This window comes from Anas platyrhynchos, chromosome 12, assembly GCF_047663525.1.
Source record: "Anas platyrhynchos isolate ZD024472 breed Pekin duck chromosome 12, IASCAAS_PekinDuck_T2T, whole genome shotgun sequence".
Lineage (NCBI taxonomy): Eukaryota > Metazoa > Chordata > Aves > Anseriformes > Anatidae > Anas > Anas platyrhynchos.
In genome coordinates, this window is record NC_092598.1 from 11,172,629 (window position 1) to 11,192,191 (window position 19,563).

The 19,563-nt window shown below is 60.8% G+C and overlaps 2 protein-coding genes across 6 annotated transcripts; both read right to left on the reverse strand.

Moving 5' to 3' along the window:
* Positions 1 to 367: 367 nt before the first annotated feature.
* Positions 368 to 8,075, reverse strand: DOK4 (docking protein 4). Of its 4 annotated transcripts, none has more exons than XM_027465755.3 (10): positions 7,922 to 8,075; positions 5,586 to 5,696; positions 4,979 to 5,239; positions 3,996 to 4,103; positions 3,769 to 3,883; positions 3,553 to 3,672; positions 3,258 to 3,447; positions 2,363 to 2,501; positions 2,107 to 2,230; positions 368 to 1,963 (listed from the first exon to the last, which is right to left on the reverse strand). In XM_027465755.3, exons 3-10 carry the CDS (start codon positions 5,042 to 5,044, stop codon positions 1,950 to 1,952), a joined length of 876 nt encoding a protein of 291 aa, XP_027321556.1. In that variant the 5' UTR covers positions 5,045 to 5,239; positions 5,586 to 5,696; positions 7,922 to 8,075; the 3' UTR covers positions 368 to 1,949. The 4 variants fall into 4 exon arrangements, with proteins under 4 accessions (XP_027321556.1, XP_027321553.1, XP_071899792.1 ...); XM_027465752.3 differs by having other exon boundaries at positions 368 to 2,015; XM_072043691.1 differs by having other exon boundaries at positions 368 to 2,015; positions 5,449 to 5,696.
* A 706-nt stretch (positions 8,076 to 8,781) lies between these two features.
* CCDC102A (coiled-coil domain containing 102A) lies at positions 8,782 to 18,033 on the reverse strand. Of its 2 annotated transcripts, none has more exons than XM_027466093.3 (9): positions 17,931 to 18,033; positions 15,211 to 15,856; positions 12,176 to 12,393; positions 11,947 to 12,055; positions 11,581 to 11,697; positions 11,261 to 11,470; positions 10,816 to 10,986; positions 10,616 to 10,719; positions 8,782 to 9,381 (listed from the first exon to the last, which is right to left on the reverse strand). In XM_027466093.3, the coding sequence occupies exons 2-9, from the start codon at positions 15,772 to 15,774 to the stop codon at positions 9,255 to 9,257; spliced, it is 1,620 nt and encodes a 539-aa protein (XP_027321894.2). In that variant the 5' UTR covers positions 15,775 to 15,856; positions 17,931 to 18,033; the 3' UTR covers positions 8,782 to 9,254. The 2 variants fall into 2 exon arrangements, with proteins under 2 accessions (XP_027321894.2, XP_038041336.1); XM_038185408.2 differs by lacking the exon at positions 17,931 to 18,033 and adding an exon at positions 17,855 to 17,873.
* Positions 18,034 to 19,563: the final 1,530 nt, after the last annotated feature.

The window sequence follows — 19,563 nt, forward strand, 5'->3', positions numbered from 1 at the left end:
CAGGGTAGCACTGACCAAACTGGCAGAACACTGGAAGAGCTCGGAGTTGGCATGGCTGGAAACCCTGCCTCCCAGGGGTACAGAGAGCCAGCGCTGTGCTAGCATGGCCCCAGACAGCTGAAAGTAGGATACTGGTGTCCTTCTTTGCCCAGAGGTAGTTGATGGAGGGTATGACTTGCTACACCCATTTCCCCTCCCCAGGGCTTAATCTGAAATGTCCTTGCAGTCACTGGCCACAGAACAAAGCTTTGAGACAAAGACAGTGCCTGTAGCCTTAGAAAAGTCTCCCTTGATCAGCATTTTTCTCTGGCATGCGATACTTGAACTTGTACTTCCTGAGCGTGTTTGGATGGAACAGACAAACAGGAAGGGTGGATAAGGGTTGTTTATTCATTGAGCAATTCCTTTTAAAAAAAAAAAAAAAAAGACTAATCAAACATTTTTGGTAATAAATGTTAAATCTTTTCTGGATGAGGTCTGTAGCCAGGAAAAGGCAGCAGGTTATACCTCTCACCCAAGGAAGGGCACACTGCTGGGCTGGGGTACCCAGGCACTCTGCCAAGCCCAGGGAGCAGCCCTGCGCTGGCCCATGGATGTGCCAGCAGCTCCCCAGCCTCATCTACAAGCTACACAGACCCAACACACTGTATTTACAGGCCACAGACCACAGGTTCCCACATCACAATGCTCCCTGCCCCCAAAGCACAGACCTAGAGCTTTCAGAAAAGAAATAAAACCACCAACCAACCGAACCAGACCAAAAGACTGGAAGGAAACACCAAGGTTTGTACTGCAATAAAAAGATAGCCCTTCTAAAGGAGTTCAATAAATAGGAGAACTAGAAAATCAATTGCTTTTGAGTTCAATACATTAAGCCCAGTTCTTGTGTGCAAGGTCTTTGACCCATTCTCACTGGTGCCCACGGGCAGCAGCAGCATAGGAGCAAGGACAAATGAAACAAGCAGGGAGTGCAGCTGAGAAACGCGGCTGTTCCCCACTCGTGTCCCCTGGAAGGGCCTGAGGGGGTGCCTCTGCCCAGGGATTTTTTTTTTTTCCCCACAAAGCTTACCCTCAAGGTACAGCAGCTACTGTCCAAAAGTGGCCCCTGGGTTGCCAGTTCTGCACAGGTAAATGGAGGCGTTGGTGGGGACATGCACGTGGGGAGGGGGGGTCCCCAGGGCCAGGGCTCAGCTCACCCCAGCAGCCCCTGCCCCAGCATGCGCTGCCCTCTCTGTGTGCATGAGGCCTCGGTTTGGAAGGAAAGTCAGTTTCTCCTGAGACATCTCAATTCTACAGAGTGTTCAAATCTCTTTGAGAAGTGCAAAATCAGCCCAGTGCTGCCTCGTGCAGCAGCCCCGCAGGGCATGGCCGGAGCACATCAGGCTGGTGCAGCTGCCTCCTTCCCCATGGCAGGCTGCTCTCCAGCCTTCCAACCCGCAGAAAACTGGCTGCATTTTTTTTTTTCCACACATCCCCATACCTCTTTTCCACCTCTCAGCTGTGTCCCCGAGAGTCAAAAATCTCTGAGCTTCTCCTCGAGGTCTCTTCAGCAGGTATGAAGTTTGCATTAGTGTGAGAAGGGAAAATCTCTTACTGTACAATACGGATATGCAATATATAATTAAAGTCACTTAACATGGAGCTAGCTGTCACCTTCTGTAACTTCAGGCTGAGGCGAGAGGCCCTGCTGCCAGCACCCCAAGGAGCTCGGCCCAGAGGATGCCCGGCCTCAGTATCTCCATGCCAAGGGGCTGGGCACCTCTCTGAGTAGCGGGCGGCTTCCCAGGTCCTGGACACCCCCAGAAAGAAAAAGTGGCTACAGGGCACCGGGGTGGGAACCAGCAGAGCCCTCACACGTCCCGCTGCAGCCACGGTCCCCACACCACTGGGTCACGGGGATGATTTGGACTCCCTGCTCTCCGGCTGGTCGCTGTTGGAGGGCTTTGGCTTCAGCAAGATGAACCTGTTGAGGAGGTTGGTGTCCGAGCTGGTCTGGGCGCCCGCATACGCCTCCCCTAGGGATGAAGCACAGCGTGGTCTTGCCCAGGGAACATGCTGGGGCTGGAGGAGCCACAGGTCCCCAGCAGGGCACAGGGAGATGCTCACCAGTGTAGCTGGAGGACTCGGCCATGTTCTGTGAGCCAGTGATGTGGTGCCAGTAGGCGCTGCGGGGCAGCATGGTGGTGGGGGTGCAGGGGTAGGAGAAGTGCTCACTGCCCTTGTTCAGCAGCTGCCGTGGACAAGAGGGGGGTGAGCATAGCAAACAGTGCCCCATGCTCACCCCAGCAGGGCACAAGCTGTCCCAAAGCCACCCTCTCGGGGTGGCTCACCCATTTACAGCAGCCTCGGGGCCGCAGCTCACCCTGACGTTCTTCTCCATCTCCAGCAGGACCCTCTTGTGCTGCTCGGCGATGGCCAACGTGGCGCTGTGCACACGCTGGTAGATCTGCTCGCCCTCTTGTGTCTGGAAGGTGTAGAGGCCCTCACCGGCATCACACATCCTGTGGGGATGGGACACGGGTCACCACGAGGGCCACCAGCACCTACCAGGGCCAACCCACCCAGCTGAAGCCTCACTGGAGCCTTGGGACCAGAGCCCCCTGCTGCCACTGGGGCTGGTTTCACACAACCCCAGAGCAATCCAGTGATGGGAGCAAAACCATACTGCAGCCAAAGCAAGGAGATGATTAAAAAAGCTGCCCCAGCGGCACAGTCCAGCTTCCCGTGCCTCCAGTGCTGTCCTCTCTGTGCCCCTAGAACATCTGGCTTGGTGTGGCCACGTGCTGAGCTGGGACTAGGTGAAGCCCCAAACCTCCCCAGTGGAGCTGGGTTGGAGCACAGCCCCCCAGCACCTCCTGGGGATGACGGGTGCCCCTGGGTGCCCTTCCTGGGAAAGCAGCAGCCGCCCCCTCCCCTGTGCCCCAGGAGAGTCCAGCCTGGTGAGTCAGCGGAAGCCAAGGGCTGGGATGAACGGGAAGATCATGTTTCTTCTTCTCAAGAGCCAGTAATTAGCAGGAAAGTTCCTAATATAGCCAGGCCTGACTGGAGCCAAAGCCTCCCTATGGCAGGAGCCCGGCTCCTGGAGGGCTGGGTGTGTGGGTGGCCCCAGGAAGGGACAGCAACCGCCCCAAGGCCGTGGGGCAGAAACCCTCACCCTGGTGTCTGCCCTGCCTCAGGGCAACAGGAGCAGTGGTGCCACAGCACCTGGCAATAGAGTGCCCATGCTAGTCCCTGTCCCCGTGAGGGCTGTGTCTTACCGTCCGGCCTCGAAGGTGAAGCGCGTGGCATCACGGCCATAGCGGCGCAGGGAGCAGAGGGGCCAGGACACCAGCTTCACCCGAGGGTTGTGCATGTCCCAGAGGTAGATGTTTTCGTGGGTAATCTGCAGCTTGCATTCGCCATAAACATCCAGGTTGGGGCAGGGGAGGAGGAACACGTTGAACCGGTCTGGGGGGCGAAAAGAAAAAAAAAAAAAGAAAAGAAAAAAGAAAAAGATCTAAGCAGGGCTATAGTGGGGCTGAGCCAAGCAGGTGCCCTTCCACCTGCACTCACCCGTCTGCTCGCACTGCACGCCGGGCGCCAGCAGGTCAGGCTCCCCCAGGCTGATGTCGTTCAGGTGGGCGCCCAGGCACTCCACCGACAGCACCTTGTACCACTCCTCCGCCTCCAGCTCTGCAAGGCACGTGGCAGCTCAGGGCTCTCACCGGGCCCAGCAAAAAAGGGGCCGCACGAGTTCAGCCCAGCCCAGCCCACGGGGTGCCCCCATACCCGAATCACAGGTGAAAGTCCGGGCCGAGTCATCAGTGAAGACGATGGCCACCGCCTGCCTCTTGGTCTCCTTGGGCAGACGGGTGATGCACTTGACATTGCTGATCTCAGTGACCTGGGGGGGGGGAAAGGGGGAGGGAGCGTCACTGGAGGCTGTGTCCATGCCTGGCTGCGTCCCCCTGCGGGTCCCCTCCATGCACCAGCACGCCTCGGCCGTGGCCCCTCACCTTGGGGCAGCCCCGCAGACACGCTGACTTCTCATCTGGGTACTTCTCCAGGCGCTGGGGCCCTTTGCTGGAGGATTTGCGGAAGACCAGCCAGCACCGCCGGTAGATCTGTGGACAGAAAGCACCCGGAGTGGGGCTCAGCACCACACAGCACTGCCGCTTCTGGGCGTCCCCCTCTCCAGTGTTAATTTGCTTTTTCCCCCCAACAACTGGAAGCAGAAATCCCGGGGTTCAGGCAAGGCTCTCCATCCCTCAGCTTCCCCATCCCCAGGGGGTCCCAGATGTGTGGGAAGCCCACAGGGCCGCCAACCCTTCTGCCTCATCCCATCTGAGCTGCACCGGGGCTGGGAGGGGACACCGGGGGCTGGGCGTCCTGGATCTCCCTTCTTGGGGCCCCTCGAGGCCCCCACCCTATGGGCCGTAATTGCAGCTTAATTAGCAAATTTGGGAGAGGTCCCCAAGGCCAGGCTGCCCGGCCCCATCCTGGCATCTCCCCCTTCCCCTCTCCCCCCAGCCCCAGCCTGGGAGCGTAGCAGGGCCGTCCCCCACCCCCACCCACCCGCTCCGTCTTTGTTCTCCCTAATTAGCGTGCAATTACCCGGCATGCTCGCTGCTCTCGGTTCCCAGTGATGGAGGCGGGGGCCCGGCCCCGCTCCCCATAGGGGCACCCCCTTTGCAGCTGGGGTGCGCCCCCACCCAGAGCCCACAGCCCAGCCAACGGGGACAACGAGCGGAGGGAAACTGAGGCACGGCGCTCGGCGGGGGGACTCGGGTAACAAGTGCCCCCAGCTGCCTGCCCCCCTAGCCCCGCATGCGGCCCTAACATGCTGCTTTTTCAGCCAAAAGGCCCCAAAGGCTGGGGGCACGGGCTGCCACAAGAGCCAACGTGGCTGTGCCCCCGGTCACAACACCTCTGGCAGCCAGCGGACGCGGAGCATCCCCCTGCCCGCCAGTGTGCTGCCCCCCCCCCCAGCCCCACTCACCCCCAGCTTTCTGCTCTTCATCCTCACATAGCCTTGCTTGATGATGTCATTAAAATTCGTAGCCATAGCGAAGCCTGGCGGTGGGGGGGGCCCTGCCGAGGGGAGGCTGCTGCCTTCGCCACCTCTCCTCACCACCTCCTCTTCCTCCGTTCACCTGCACTCCCCCCCACCGGCCGCTGTTTCACCGCCTCCTCCACCCCGGCTTTGTCCTAGCGTTGTCCCCCATCTTCTCCCCGGCGCGGGATCCTATCTTGGCACCGGCTGGAAAATAAAAATGACAGATAGACAGGAGATGGTGACATCTTCCTCTGTCTCTCCTCCTCCTCCTCCCTTCGCTGGCTGAACCATTGCGGTGGAACAGTCCGGCATTAACCCCTGCCAGCACAGCAGCACCAAGCCCGCTCACCCCAGCACACACATGGCGAGGGGGTTCCCCACCTCGGGCCATGCCTCCCCGCCTTGCTCAGCACCTGCACAGCTCCTTTGCTCTTTGTATTCCTCTCCAGCACAGACGACACTTGCTGCAGCAGCACCAGGGGCCACAGGACAGGGCTCCCCCTGCACTGCTGGGCGCGTGTGGCAGACCTTGCCCGCAGGTCTCCATTACCTCCTGCGCTTCATCTCCTTCCTCCCAGGCTGCTCAGTCTGACAGCAAAATGGCCCAGGCTACCAGTGCTGACATCAGTAGGGTTCAGTGTTAACAACCTCTTGCCAGGAGCTGGAAAAATGTAAAGAGTAGAGCCAAGCCCTGTCCTGCACCCCACCCCTCCCTGGCCGAGGAGCAGTGTCCCAGGGGACACCGTGGTGTCCAGCCCCTACCACCACCAGGAATCAGGGCCACGTAAGGCCTCCTGCTCACCCGCAGGCTCCTCTGCCCTCTCAGCACCTCCCCGCCCTCAAAGAGGGGCACGGGGCCAGGACAGTGTCATTCACCCACTGCACTGCCTCATTCACAAGCTCCAGAGCACTGAGTGATGCCGGCCCAGCTCCGCCTTTGGCAGTGGTGCTGTGCCAGCCCGTCGCCCCCCCGGCCCTCCCCCTGCTTCTCCCTCTTCTGCCCACACCAGACAGCATCCCTGCTGCCCCCCTGTCCAGCCCTGGCCTGGCCAGGAGAGCCCCAGCTCACCCGCCTCCACAGAGTTGTTTATCCTTTCGGAAAGATGCTTCCCCTGCATTTATTTTATTTATTTATTTATTTTAATCCCCAGAGTCCTACACAATTATCTTAAATGTCAGCATCTGCGAGCCTGTGGCTTTGACCCCACACAGCGCTCCAACCCCGAGCAGTCTGCAGGAGGCCCCAGCCAGCTCAGCCCTGCCCTGGGACGTCTCAGCCATCGTGCTGGTTGCCAAAGGGGCTGCGTGCTCCTGCTTCCAGCCCCGAGACCCCATCCCAGACCCAGCTCTTGAGGCCATCCCACCTGGAGGCGTGCATGTCCCCGTGGTGCCTCAAGCTCCCCTAGCACCGCCACTCAGCACCCGCCCCACCAGAGCCTCTCGCAACGAGTCCTGGAGCCTCAGCAGTAAATAATTAATGCAATTCAAAGCGAGATGAAAAACCAACATGATTACTCAGAAGCCAAACAGCACCAGCTCCAGCAAAGGCGGAAGAGGTGCTGGGACTCGCCTGCCACCCATTTCCCACCACCCCGGCGGGAGAGGGCCTGCAGCATCGCAGCTCGTCCAGGCACACCAACAGAGCAGGGACATCAGCGGCATCCCCGTGGACACCTCAACCTCACCGCAGTGCCCATCGGTCTGATGGCCAAAACTGAGGGTCATTGAAAGCTGAGCCTGAGCTGCTTGCCAGGGCACGTAGCCCCAGCGGCTCTGCCATGCAGCTGGGGCAGCCAAACCCAGCTCATGCTGCCCAAGCATCCCGGTACAGCCCTCCCGCACCAGCCCCCAGCAGGACAGTGCCCCAAAGGCTGACAGCATCCACATCCCTGGTGCTGCTGTGGCCACCACCCTGCAGGATGGGACAGCACAGGGGCAGCTGTGGCTCCAGCTCTGTCCCAGCACAGAGCACTGGGGATGGGCAGATGTGGGTCCCCTCACTGCTGGGAAGGGGCTGGGAGTGCCCCAACCCCACACCAATGGCCACTGCTGGGGTCCTGTGAGGCCACCATTGCTCCTGCCTTCTGCAAGCCCTGGGCTTGCCCAGGGAGGGGGGAAGGAGGCTGGAGAAGGACGTCACCACGCAGCTGGGCCATTGCCTCCTGCCAGTGCCTGCAGCGATGCCCGCACGGTGCCACAGGTCAGGCAGCCAGCACGTGCCAAATCCAGAGCGCTGGAGGCACGGCTGGCCTCAGAGGCCACGCTGGCTGGAAGGTCCCTGGCACCAGCTCCATGGAGCTGCGTTATCCCTTTCCCAGATGGAAAAATCCCCGAAGGAAGGCAGTAACCTAGGAAACAGCCTGCTGGTGGAGGAACGGGCATTCCCGGGGATGCTCGGGAGCGAAGCTCTGCACCAGAGACACCCCATTCCCAGAGCTCCCCCAGTCCCCAGGACCCTGCACCACCAGGGACAGTCCTGGAGGTCTGCGTGCAGCCGGGAGAGGCAGCTCCAGCCACCACTGCTGCCCTCATGGCCTGCTTGGGTGACCCCAGGATGGCTCCCCCGAGCTGCCCACGAGGAGCCCAGTCCCATAGGGACCCACCCCGAGTGGCTGTAGCGGTGGGGACCATGGGAGCACCCTGGGACCCTCCCGATGCAGGACAGGACCAGCGCTCACCCCCGCGGGGAGCATCGCACCCCACGGGCACTACAGCAGAGCCGAGCGCCTCCTGCCCCTGCACCCCCACCACCCCACCGAGCACCCCCACACCGGGGCACCCCCAAACCTCCACCACCCCGGCACCGCACCCGGCCGTGCCAACCCCCTCCGGGGCCCCGGTGACCGCACCCGAGCCGCTCTGCGGGGCTCTCACCCCCGGCCTTACCCGGCCCCAGCTCTGCAGCCTCCGGCCCCGGAGGCTCGGGCGGCCCCGGCGTCCAGCACGGCGGCGGCGCGGCGAGACGGGGAGCCGGGGGGACGGCGGAGGGGGGGGGGCCGGGATCCGTGCGGCCCCCGCCCCGCCCCGCGCCCCGCCCCGGCCCCGCTCCCGGCCCGCCCCGGCCGCCTCCGAGCCGCCCGGCGCCGCCCGGCCACCATTCGGCTTCAGAGTGAACGCCCCGCGGCTCCCCGCCTGTCCCCGGGCGCAGGGAGGCTTTGGGTGGATGGGGCTGCGTCCCGGTCCCCTCTCTGCACCTCGTGTCGCCGCCTGCTGCATCCCAAAAAGTGCTGTTGGGCACCAGCGGGGACCCTGAAACCACCGCACGGGTGCCTGCACCCCCCCCCACACGCTGTTGGCCATAAAAGTATTGCTCAGTGCAAATGAAGAGCATTAAAAAGAAAAAAAAAAGAAAAAGGCACCAAAAAGAGCCATGCTTTTAGCCAATCAATTAAAAAGCGGAGCGAGGGGATTAGCTCACTGAAAGATTAATTTTTAATGAGATTCTGTCTGAGCTCCTCCAAAGCCCTAGTGGTGCCCTAGGCTGGCAGGCGGGTACTGGGATGCAGAGCTGTGATCACAACCCAAGGGCCAGCACCTCTGCACCCATGGGTAAGCACCCCGGGGCCACCAGAGCAGTCGCAGACCACATCCCACGTGCATCTTGCTGAGAAACATCATCCCCCAGGTGCTGCCTGCGGCGCGGCGGCCGTGTGTACCTTTGTCCTTCCAACCTCGATCCCACAGCAGGGCCCTGAGCCTGCCAGCAAGGAGCTGTGGAGATAGATCAGCAGCCCAAGACACCAACAGAGCCTGGGCCCCTCTGGGCTCTGTATTTATAATAAAAAATCATATACAAATACATACATACATATTATATATATATATATATATAAAATTGGGCAGGAGAGCCTGACTGGCTGCAGGGCCCTGGATCACCCCACTCAGCACAGTGCCCCTCTCCACCCCAGGTTTCCTCCTCCTGATCTGCTTGGTTGTTGCTTAGTTTTGTACCCACATCTCTTCCAGGGGGAGCTGGCAGCCAAGGGGCATCAGATACTGTCCGAGAAGTGGAGGCAGCAGGCTCAGCACATCCCCAGGCAAGAATCTTCCTGCTGCTCTGTTCCTCAGTTCCCCCATCCATATCGGGGTCATAGCACAGGTGATGTGGGTGCAAGGTGGTGTGAGATGAGCCTGGTGGTGTCAGGCACTTGTTGGCAGGGAACCACCACAGGACGTGCCCATGGCAGTGGTGGCTGGGGTGCTGCCCCAGCCCCAGGCACTAGGGCACTTGTATCTGCAGGTCCTCATCTTCGTCAGGGTCGCTGGTGCCATCCCCGGGGTCGTCGGGGCCAAAGCGGGTGCTGCGCATCTTGCCGAAGAGCGGTGTGCTCTGCTGCCGCCGCAGCCTGCAGAGGGAGAGATGCCAGGGCTGGCAGCAAGGTGAAGCCCCTGCCTCATCCCCCCCAACTCATGGGGCACCCACCGAGTCTGGGAACCTGCACCCAAACCAGAGAGGCACCCTCACATCCCCAGGGGAGGTGCCTCAGTTTCCCCATCTGCAAACCCAGCAGCTTCCTCCCACTTCTCCCACAAAGCAGCCCTGAAAGTGCTGATGTGGAGCTAAATCACAGGGAGCAGGGGGGGGCTCAGCGTTGTAATGGCCCAGTCAACAGGAAGCTCAGTGTCTTTAGCTCCTCACTCACTCCTGCATTAAAATTCATCAGCGAAGATTTATGGGGCAAATCTGAAATCAAGGGCCCAGGACTGTGAAGGCACAGCTCTCCCACTGTTCCCTGGTTGTTTGCTGCATTTTACTGGAAAGCATGAATTATTCAGGGTGAGTGTGCTGGAGGGGCAGGGAGGGGGGAAGATGAAGCCTCCATTATTCCTCTATGATTTAATGAAGATGTCCCAATAAAATAAAGGAAGATTATAAAAACAAACTCCCCAAGTACCTCCCAGAGATGTTTTGGAGCAGAATTGATCTCTCTCATGGCCATTTTATCTCTTTATTGCTGGAGAAGCAAAGTGAGCCCAGTGAAAAGGTTTTAAGAGCAATAAAACCTGAGGCCTTTTCAGTGGCTGCTGGCTCCCTGTGCCTGCATTGCTGCTCCTCCTCAGGCTCAGGTCTGCCCAGGGCAGCCTGTGCCACCCGGGGACAGGGATGGAGGCGCCCCAGCAGTTGCTCAGGATCAGAGCCAGGCAGGGGCCAGGAGAATGCAATACAGGTCTGCAGAAACCTTCAGAGTCTTGAGCTCTGTGATTTGTGCTGTTGAATGTCTCAGGTGGGACGATCCCAGATGGGGACAGAGGTGCTCTCCATTAGGACAAAAGGCCTGAGCACCCTGACACCTCCCCAGTTCTGGGGACATCGCTGCTGGCTGGTCCCAGCACAGCCCTTCCCCTCACCTCCAGCCAAGGAGCCCAGAGCAGAGAATGCAGCCTAGGCTCAGTTCCCGCTTCCCCAGCCCTGCTCGTGCTGCCCTGACCCTGGGCATCATCAGGTGAAAACCCAGTGAAGCCAGGCTGCACAGGTCTGCAGGCAGCCTCATGCTGGTTTAAGTGGGAGGGGAAGGTCACCCAGTTTCCAGCCCACCCTTGTGTCCTCCTCAGCACGTCACACCCTCTGACCCTGCTCACCGGGACTGCAGGTGCTCCAGCTGCACCTGGAAGCTCTCACTCTGCTCTGTCTGTTCGTCCAGCGACCTCTGCAGCTTCCGTGCCTGGTTGTGGGCCTCATCCAGCTGCGGGAGGGGACAAGGACAGGGATGGGGCTGTCTGCAGCCACAGAACAAGCAGATCCACCCCCTCCCCAGGGTGTGCCGCCCACAGGGGCTCACCTCGTCCTCAGCTTGGGCGAGCTCCTTCTTCAGCTCCTCCACCCTCAGGCGCAGCTTCTTCACCTCGCCCTCGTGTTGTTCCACGCGGCGGTTGGCATGGGCCAGTTCCGCCATCTTCTCCTGGTACTGCTTCTTCAGCTTGGTGTGGATGTGTTTCAGGTCGGCCAGCTCCTGCAGCAGAAGGGGGCTGAGCATGGCTGCTCTGCGGGTACCCCCCCAGCAGCCCCTCTCCCTCCCCGGGGACCTCTCCCACCACCCCCCACGATGGAGGAGCAGTAACAGAACAGAGACAGGGTCACTGCTGCCCCCTAAATGAGGGGTGAAGGCAGAGTTTGGGAGGAGGATGAACCACCTCTGAAGTGACAGGGGCACGCAGGGACCCAGGGCTCCCTCGTAGGGAGCGGCACAGGGCTGGGGAGGCCCCGGGTGGGATTGCCCCTCACACCTTGTTCTTTTCGAAGAGCTCGGCCTGGATGGTTTTGAGGTCGGTGTCCAGGGCGCTGGCCGTCTGGCGCCGCTTGCGAGCCAGCACCTCCTCCAGGTCCTCGATCTGCGCCCGCAGCTTCTTGTTCTCCCGCTCCAGGTTGAGCTTCTCGGTCTCCAGCCGCTCCCGCCGGCCCCACTCAGCCGCGTTCTCTGCCTGCAGCCGCTCCATCTGGGCAGGGGATATAGGGTAGCCCAGGGGGAGCAGAGGTTCCCCTGCTCCTCCATACCCTCTCCTCTCTTACTGGAGCGCCCCAGTTGCCCCCCACCGCCCAGCCTCACCTCCATGCGCAGCTCCGCCAGCTTCTTGTCCATGCTGGAGCGAGCACCCAGTTCGTCCTCCAGGTCCTCCGAGATGCGTCCCAGCTCATCCTGGTGGATCTCCTTGAGGATGTTCAGCTGCACGGGGATACAGCACCTGAGGCAGGCAGTGACCACCCACCCAGCACCAGTTGAGCTCCCACTGCCCTCTCCTGTCTTCACAGCCCCCTCTAGGCTGGGGGGATGTGTCCCCCTTGGCCACTCCACAGCTGCCACCTCTAGCAAGGCCTGGAGTCTCCAGACCTCTGGGGAAGGACCAGAGTAGCTGGATCAATGGCACTACCACAGGGACATGCCCCCCCCCCGGCCTCTGGATATCTCACTCACCTGCTTCATCACCTCCTGCTTGTTCTTGTTGAGCTCCTCATACTTGATCTTCCACTGGCTGAGCTCGCCCTCCAGCTTCTCGATGTTCTTGCTGAGCGCCAGCTTGTCCCTGCGGAGAGGCAGCCCCAGTGAGGGCTGGCAGGACCTCGTGGTCCATCTCCTCTCAGTGGAGATGGCTGCCAGCCAGGCTTGGATGGCACCCCAGAAGCCTAAAGCCCCAAGCACTCACTCCCGCTCCTTGAGCAGCACTTTCTGGGACTCGTCCAGCCGCAGCTTCAGGGCAGTGATTTTGGTGGCATCCTCCTCAATGACGCTGACGTCCTCCCAGAGCAGACGGCTCCGCTCCTGGCGGGAGAAGGAGGCCCGTGTGCCTGGAGCACCCCGCTGCTCCCAGCTCTCAGCACCCTCCTGCTTGCTCTTCAGGATGTTCTCCACCAGCTCCAGCTCCTGTAGTGCCACAGCCAGCCCAGCACAGGGAGGAAGGGGTCATGAGCAGGAAGCCAAGGCCTTCCCCAACAAGGGTGCAGCCCTGGCTCCCCATGCACCATGGAAGCCAGCCACTGCTCTACAGTGTGCGATAGCCATCAACATCCCCAGCTCCCGCTCCATATCCTTCCCTCCTGGGCCCCCTTTCTCGACAGCCCAGCCCCATCAAGGCTGATGAGGATGCCCCTGTACATCTTCACACTTTCACACCTGCCACACTTTCTGCCTCCAACCTCTGCACCTTGCTCCATGTTCTGTGCTATCTTAGGGAGGGGTAGTACTGACTTATTACACCAATCTGACTGTGACCACCACGCCATGGAGGTCTTTAACCAGGCTCCAGGAGTGCACAGCAAGTCAGCTTGCTGCAGAAAACCCCCTCAATGTTTGCTTGCTTGTGCTTTTTGCACATCCACAAAATCCATGGGTGGGCGTGTACAGTGCTGCAGCCCGGTCACTATCAAAGCCCCACTTGCTCCTGGGGCTGGTGAAGAGGGAGCCAACACTGTTGACAGCAAGACCTCCCAGAGAGGAGAGCTGCTCCTGGTCTCAGGAAATACCCGTGGACAGAATCAGAGCTGGGATTGCAAGAGGCTGCGGGTTTGCCCCCATCACTGCGGGGCTCCTGTCAGGGAGCTGTAGGGACGTGCCCGCGAGGGATGGGTTCCCTCCATCCTCCTTTCCCTCCTCAAATCGCTTTTTTTGTTTCCCCAGCAATCTGTTTTCCAGCAACATGATGTCCTCAGGAGCCAAGTAGAGAGCCTGTGCTGCCTGTTTCTGCTTACCATGGGGTGTTTGGGATGCAGGGGCTGTGTGCTGAGACCCCTGGTGAGGCTGTACGGTGGTTACACAGGAAGCCAGGGGAGGCTGCTGAGCCGCAAGCAGAGAACAAGGTTTTCTGGCAAAGCTGTACCAAACTCAACAACACCCCCCTGCTACAGATGCTGTGGCCTCCAGCTGTGCAGCACGATGATGTTTACTTTTCCTGCTTAAAAATGTGCAAACTGATTCCTTTGAGTTCTTACACCAGAAATTTCCTGGTTTCAGTGCAGAATAAGGCTTACAGCCATTAACTGTAACCTCAGTCCACTGCAGAACATGGGGCAGTCCCCTGGACAGCCTGTGCCTGCTACACACATACACCAGCTACCACAGCACAATTATCCATGCCTATTTGTTACTTTATTCTCAGATTTCACCCTTGGCAGCCATGCAGTCAGATGCACTGAACCATCATGATACAGTTTCCCAAGGTACCACCTCTGCTCTATCTACCAGGGCAGCCATTTAATCACGGAAGTCTATCAGGTTGATAATGCATGACTTTTCCCTTGGTGAAGCCACGCTGACTGCTCCTGGAGGTTTTCTTGTCCTCCATGTACCTGGAAATGGTTTCCAGGATTAGCTATTCCATCACTCTTGTCCCAGCAGCCAGATTCAATTCTACTTTGGCTTTAGCTTTCCTAATTTCATCCCTGGAGGCTCAGACAATGTCTCTGTATTCCTACAAGGCTACCCATCCTTGCTTCCATCCTCTCTATGCCTCCTTTCTTTGTGATTGAGTTTGACCAGGAGCTTTTTTTTCATCCATGCAGGCCTCCTGGCTTTTTTGTCTGACTTTCTCTTTGTTGAGATGCATTGCCTCTGAGCTTGGAGGAGGTGGTCTTTGAATATTAACCAGCTTCCTCGGACTCCTCTTCCCTCCAGGGTTTTATTCCACAGTACTCCACCAAGGAGATCCCCGAAGAGGCCATAGTCTGCTTTCCTCAAGTCCTGAGTAGTGAGCTTGCTGTGTGTCTTCCTCACTGCCCTAAGGAGCCTGAACTCCACCATCTGATAGTCACTGCAGCCAAGGCTGCCTTTTACCTTTATGCCACCAACAACTTGGTGAGCATGAGGTCCAGCAGACCACCTCTCCTCATGGGATCCTCTGTCACTTGGAGAAGGAAGCTCTCATCAACACATTCCAGGAACTTCCTCAATTGCTCATGTCCTGCTGTCTTGTCCCTCCAACAGATCTCAGGGTGGTTAAAGTCCCCCATGAGGTCCAGGGCCTGCGAATGTAATGCTGCTTCTGTCTGTAGAGGGCCTCATCTGCTCGTTCTGCCTGATGTGGTGGTGTGCAGCAGACACCCCCTATAAGGTCCCCTATACCTCCTTTACCTCTCATCTCTTTAATCCTAAACCAGAAGTCCAGAAATTCCCGAGCAGAGCTTCATGTGCTCCAGCTGCTCTCCCACACGGAGGCTTTCAGCCCCTCCTCATCCTCCCAGCCAGTCCTTCCCGAACAGCCGGCATCCCTCCACTGCCACACTCATTATGGGAGTAATCCCACCACGTCTCCATGACCCCAACAAGACAATGACCCTGCATTTGCACAAACATCTCCAGCTCATCTTCTTTATTCCTCATCCTGCGTGCATTAGCATACGGGCACCTAAGAAAGGCACCCTGGCACATTGAGTTCCTAGAAAGGGATTAGGGGATTTTTCTACAATGGTGCCTAGGAGGATCTTCTTTGCTTACAAGGACCCTGTCCATCTGCTGACACTCCCCCACCCCACCGTTCCCAGGGGCTCAGTCCCCAGCCTGCCCTGCTCTCAGCAGCACCACCCCACCTGGGAGAGCTCTGCTACATGGCACCACGCCATCCGGCCCCACTGTCTGCAGGACCCCCCTCCCATCCCCAGCTCCTGCAATGCCTCCCTTTTCCCAATTCTTGGGATTTCCCCCCTTGCCTCCCCCCGGCCCTGGCAGGGGCAGTGCCTGCAGCTTCACCTTGGCTTTGTGAGGCGCCTCAGCCCCCACGTCGCGCACGGGCTCCCGTTCGGCATCGGCCTCACCGTCCCCATTGGTGTCGGCGTCAGGGCTGTGGTCCTGGCCACGGAGGCGTGCCAGCTGCCGGCCCAGCTGCTGGCGCTCCTGCAGCCCTTCCTGGCGCTCGCGGCGCAAGCCGGCCAGCTCCTTGGTGAGGGCCTCCAGGCGGTGCCGCAGCTGCCGCACCTCCTCGCGCGCCCGGTTGCGCTCAGCCCGCACCTTGCTCCACTTCTCCCGCCAGTTGGCCGTGCAGTCTGACCACCACCGCATCGTCTTCTCCATCTGGGCCGCCCGTGCCCGTGCCTCCTCCAGCTCCCGCAGACGCAGCTCTTCCCGGCCCTCCCAGTCCCCCTCCAGTAGGGCTGGTGGGGGTCCGGGTGAGGGCGTCCCGCTGGGTGGCGAGGGGGGGGACGGGGCAGGGGCCAGCTCGCCCCCGCTGCCCCGCTCGGGGCCCAGCAGGGCCAGCAGCGAGCCCCCATGGAGCTGGGGTGAGCCGGCCAGGCGCGAGGCCCCGCTCTGGCTCATGGCAGACCCCCCTGGTGTGGGCCCTAGGGCAGTCGCATCACCTTTGCCGTCGCTGTCGGGGTGTCCCCTCCGACGTGGAGGCCTGTGAGAAAGAGGAGGTGTCAGGAGAGGCTGGAGAGGGAAGTGCTGAAATGCTCAGGTGGAAGGGGGTGGCATGGCCTATGTGGTGGCATAGGGACAGCCACCACCTACCTCCTGGGATCATCCTGAGGGGCATCCCCTGGCACCAGATACTGTCATATGGCTCGTTTGGGGAGGTGGCACATAAAGCCTTGAGATCTCCAGTGAGGTCCCTAGCAATGACCCAAGCAAGGACCCTGGTGACATTCCCCAGTGATGTCCCCAAGAAGGCATCCAGCAAGGACCCAAGGGATGTGACCAGACGAGTCCCCATTGAGGACCCCGGTGGCATCCTTAGAGAAATTCCTGGTGATGACCTCAGCAAGGACCCAAGTAATGACCCCAGCAGGGTCCCCAGCGTGTGGTGTCCCCAGCAAGGACCACCCAGCCACTGGCACCTTATCCTGGCTTGGCTCCACAGCTCACACTTGCCGAGTGCCTGGTACGTGACAGGGATGCACATGGGGCAGGAGGTGGTTCTGCCACCCTGAGTCTCTTTCAAGGGGGGTAGAGGGCAGATGGGACCCCCATGCCATCACCCCCTTCAGGTGCCAACAGCAATGGTTGGGGCAGGATGGGGTCAGAAATTTCACTGCAGGGGCATGGAGGCAAGGCCAGTGGCCCTCCTGCCCCACATGGCACCCACCCCAGGGCTTGTCCTGCCCATCCTGGGCAGCTGCAGGACCCGTTCCTGCAACACACCAGAGTTCAAGCCCCCTCAGAGTTACTGCAGGAGCAGGGCTGGCCAAATCACAGGGCCCAGCTGCAGCCCCGACAGCTCCTGCAAAGGGTAAAGGTGCCAGCGGGATGGAGGATGGCAGGAGCAGCTGCTGGAAGTGCACTCCAGCTTGAAACCAGAGGGCTTGTGGAGTGCCGGCACTGCAGGGTGCATCCTCCCCACCACCACAGGGCCAGGCTGGGCTCTGCCAGCTCACCTCAGCTCTGAAGGCAGGAGGATGAGCGCGGAGGTGGCAGGATGCACTCTACGGTAATATGGGAACAGCAAGCTCAAGCCAGCTGCCTGCAGCTGTGAAATGACCTCGGTGCAGCAGGGAAGCCCTGGGCTCTGCCAAAAAGGGAAACCAACCCAGGAAACCTCAATGGGAGGTTGCTACACCTCCTAATGGGATAAGTACAGAGGCCAGGGCTAGCCAGCCCGCAGCCTGCCAGTCCATCAGCGTGGAGCCAGACCCAGTGCCGGTCTCAGCACTGCTCCGGGGGTCACCTCCATGCAAACCCCGCTGCTGCCAGGCCTGGGGTGCTGCCGGAGCCCTCGCATGGATCCAGGAGCCTCCAGTGGGCACGACGTGGGTGCTCCGCGTGCTGCGGCCACCACGGAGGGGACAAACCCGAGGCTGCCCTGCACCTGTGCCGGCTGCCACGTCCCAGCAGCGGCAGCCCGGGGGTGCTCAGGCAGGGTCCGGGACCCCCGCAGGGCGCGCACCGGGGGGCGCCTCTCGCCGTGCCCACGCCAGGCAGCGGCACCGCGCTCCGACGGTGCTCAGTGAAGCTTCCGAGGAGCCCTACGGGAGGTGCAGCCGGGGCTCGACGGCTGAGACGCTCACAGCGCTACCGCACCCCGGGTCCCGCGGCACCGGGCAGCTCCGCGCACCGCGGTCCCCGCAGCACCGGAGCCGCCCCCGCGGGCTCCCCCCCGGCCCCGTCCCACCGCGCGCCCCCCGCCGGCCGCCCCGGGCTCCCCGCGGGGGCGGAGCCGCCCGTCCCCCGCGACGCCCCATTGGCCGAGGCCGCTGCCACTCAGCCGCCCGCTGCTGACGCGCCCGGCCCGCGGGAGCCGCCGCATTCCTTCGTGCCCCCCGCCCCGCCCGGCCCGGCACGGCCCGGCCCGGCACAGCCCGGTTCGGATCGGGGCCGCCCGGCTCAGCCCAGCCCGGCTCAGCCCAGCCCGGCTCAGCCCGTCCCGTCCCGGCCGCCCCGCACCCCCCCGGCCCTGCCGCACCAAACTTTCTTGCAAGTTGTCCGCGCCGCCCCGCCCGGTGCCCGCGCCGCGCCCCCGCCCGGTGCCGCCCGCTCACCGGGGACCGCCGAGCTGCGGGCAGCCCGCGCGGCACGGGGCGCTGCTGGCGGAGTCCGCTGCTCCTCCTCCTCCTCCTCCTCCTCCTCCTCCTCCCGCCGCTCCCCGCCCCCCGCCCCGGGCCAGGCCACGCCACGCTCGCGGCGCTGCGCCGGGACCGGTGGCGGCGGGACCCGGCTCCGTGCTTGGCCCGCGGCGGGGCTGGGAGTGCACGAGGGCGTGCACAAAGTTTTGCACGAAGTTTTGCACGAGGTTTTGCACAAGGGTTTGCACAAGGGTGTGCACAAGAGTGTGCACAAGGCGTGCACGGTTTGCATAAGGGCGTGCTGCCACGCGGGTGCTGCACGCATCAGGGCAGTTTTGCGGTACTTTGGGGTTGTTCGGGGGTACTGAGGCGTGCCCAGGGGTGCGCACGCTCTCTGGGGTCTGCTCGGGAGCGTGCACCCGTGTGGGCGCGTTCACGTGCAAACTTGAGGTTGTGCGTCTGGGGCTGCGGCTGCCAGGTTTGGTCTGAGGGTTTGAGCACTTACAGAGCTGTTGGAGGTGCAGCATCGGAGGCTGGCTGTGAGAGCAGCTCCCACCCATCTTCATCCTGGCCCTGTGTGCTCCTGGGGGTGCCACGCCGCTCCAGATCTGCCATTTAGGGGCTCTGGCCAAAGATCACTTGCCCCAGCCTCAACTGCAGAGGTTTTCAGCGGGTTCCTCCCTGCTCCGTGGGACACAGTGCTGTGTTTGAGGGCCCTAGCAGTGATGGGATGGCCTGCCACGGGTCCCTGCAGGTGAGCAGGTCCAGGACAGCCACACAGTGCTGTGGGTCCTAGTGCTGGCTCTGTCCTGCTCCAACCAAGCAACAACTCCCCTAACCAAAAGGTTTTGTTCCAAAACATGATACTAGGAAAGCTTAGAATTGCCGTTTGATATGGATGCTGGCGGCCACTGGAAGGAGGAAGCATGCTTTGCTGGAGCTGATCTCCTCCCTAAGGAGGGCACAAGTGCCAGCCCAGCTTTTCACCAGACAGGAAACTCTGGGTGGTTGTGATGCACCCAAAGATGTTCAGGTCCTCCCATCCAGAAGCATTTCACATCATGGTATTCCCCTCCTGGATCGTCTTACCACCGCAACACCATTTTCCCTGGATATTTTTCCTTTCCCTGCAGGTTTTCCAGCCAACAGCTCTGAAATGTACGTGGCCCTGAGCACTTGTTTCCCATGGGAAGGGATGCGGTGCTGATGCCCAACACTCCCCCAGGTCAGGCGAGCGGGGAAAATCAAGTTAAAACAAAGCTGAAGTTGCCTGTGTACGTTTTCACCCCTTCCCTCAAAGCCTGGTATTTTTCCACTGGAAGCAGCCTCAAAACACCAGGGAAGAGGGTTTGCTCTCCCACGCTCCTTCACTGCAATTTGCCTTGGAGAAAAATGATTTTGCAGGCAGTTTGAGGAGGGGCTGGCCCGCGCTGCTGTGCTGGCCGGCGGGCTGTACTTTTACCTGCTTCCGGAGCTGCTGGCCCTTCTGGCACTGAAACAGGCTTGGAAACCTGTCAGAGCTTTTTGTTGGCAAACTGAGCAGTGCAGAGGGGAAGAAGAGCTGATGCCAGGTTCAAAAGACATTGAGGCTGGAAGTGAACTTCTTGCT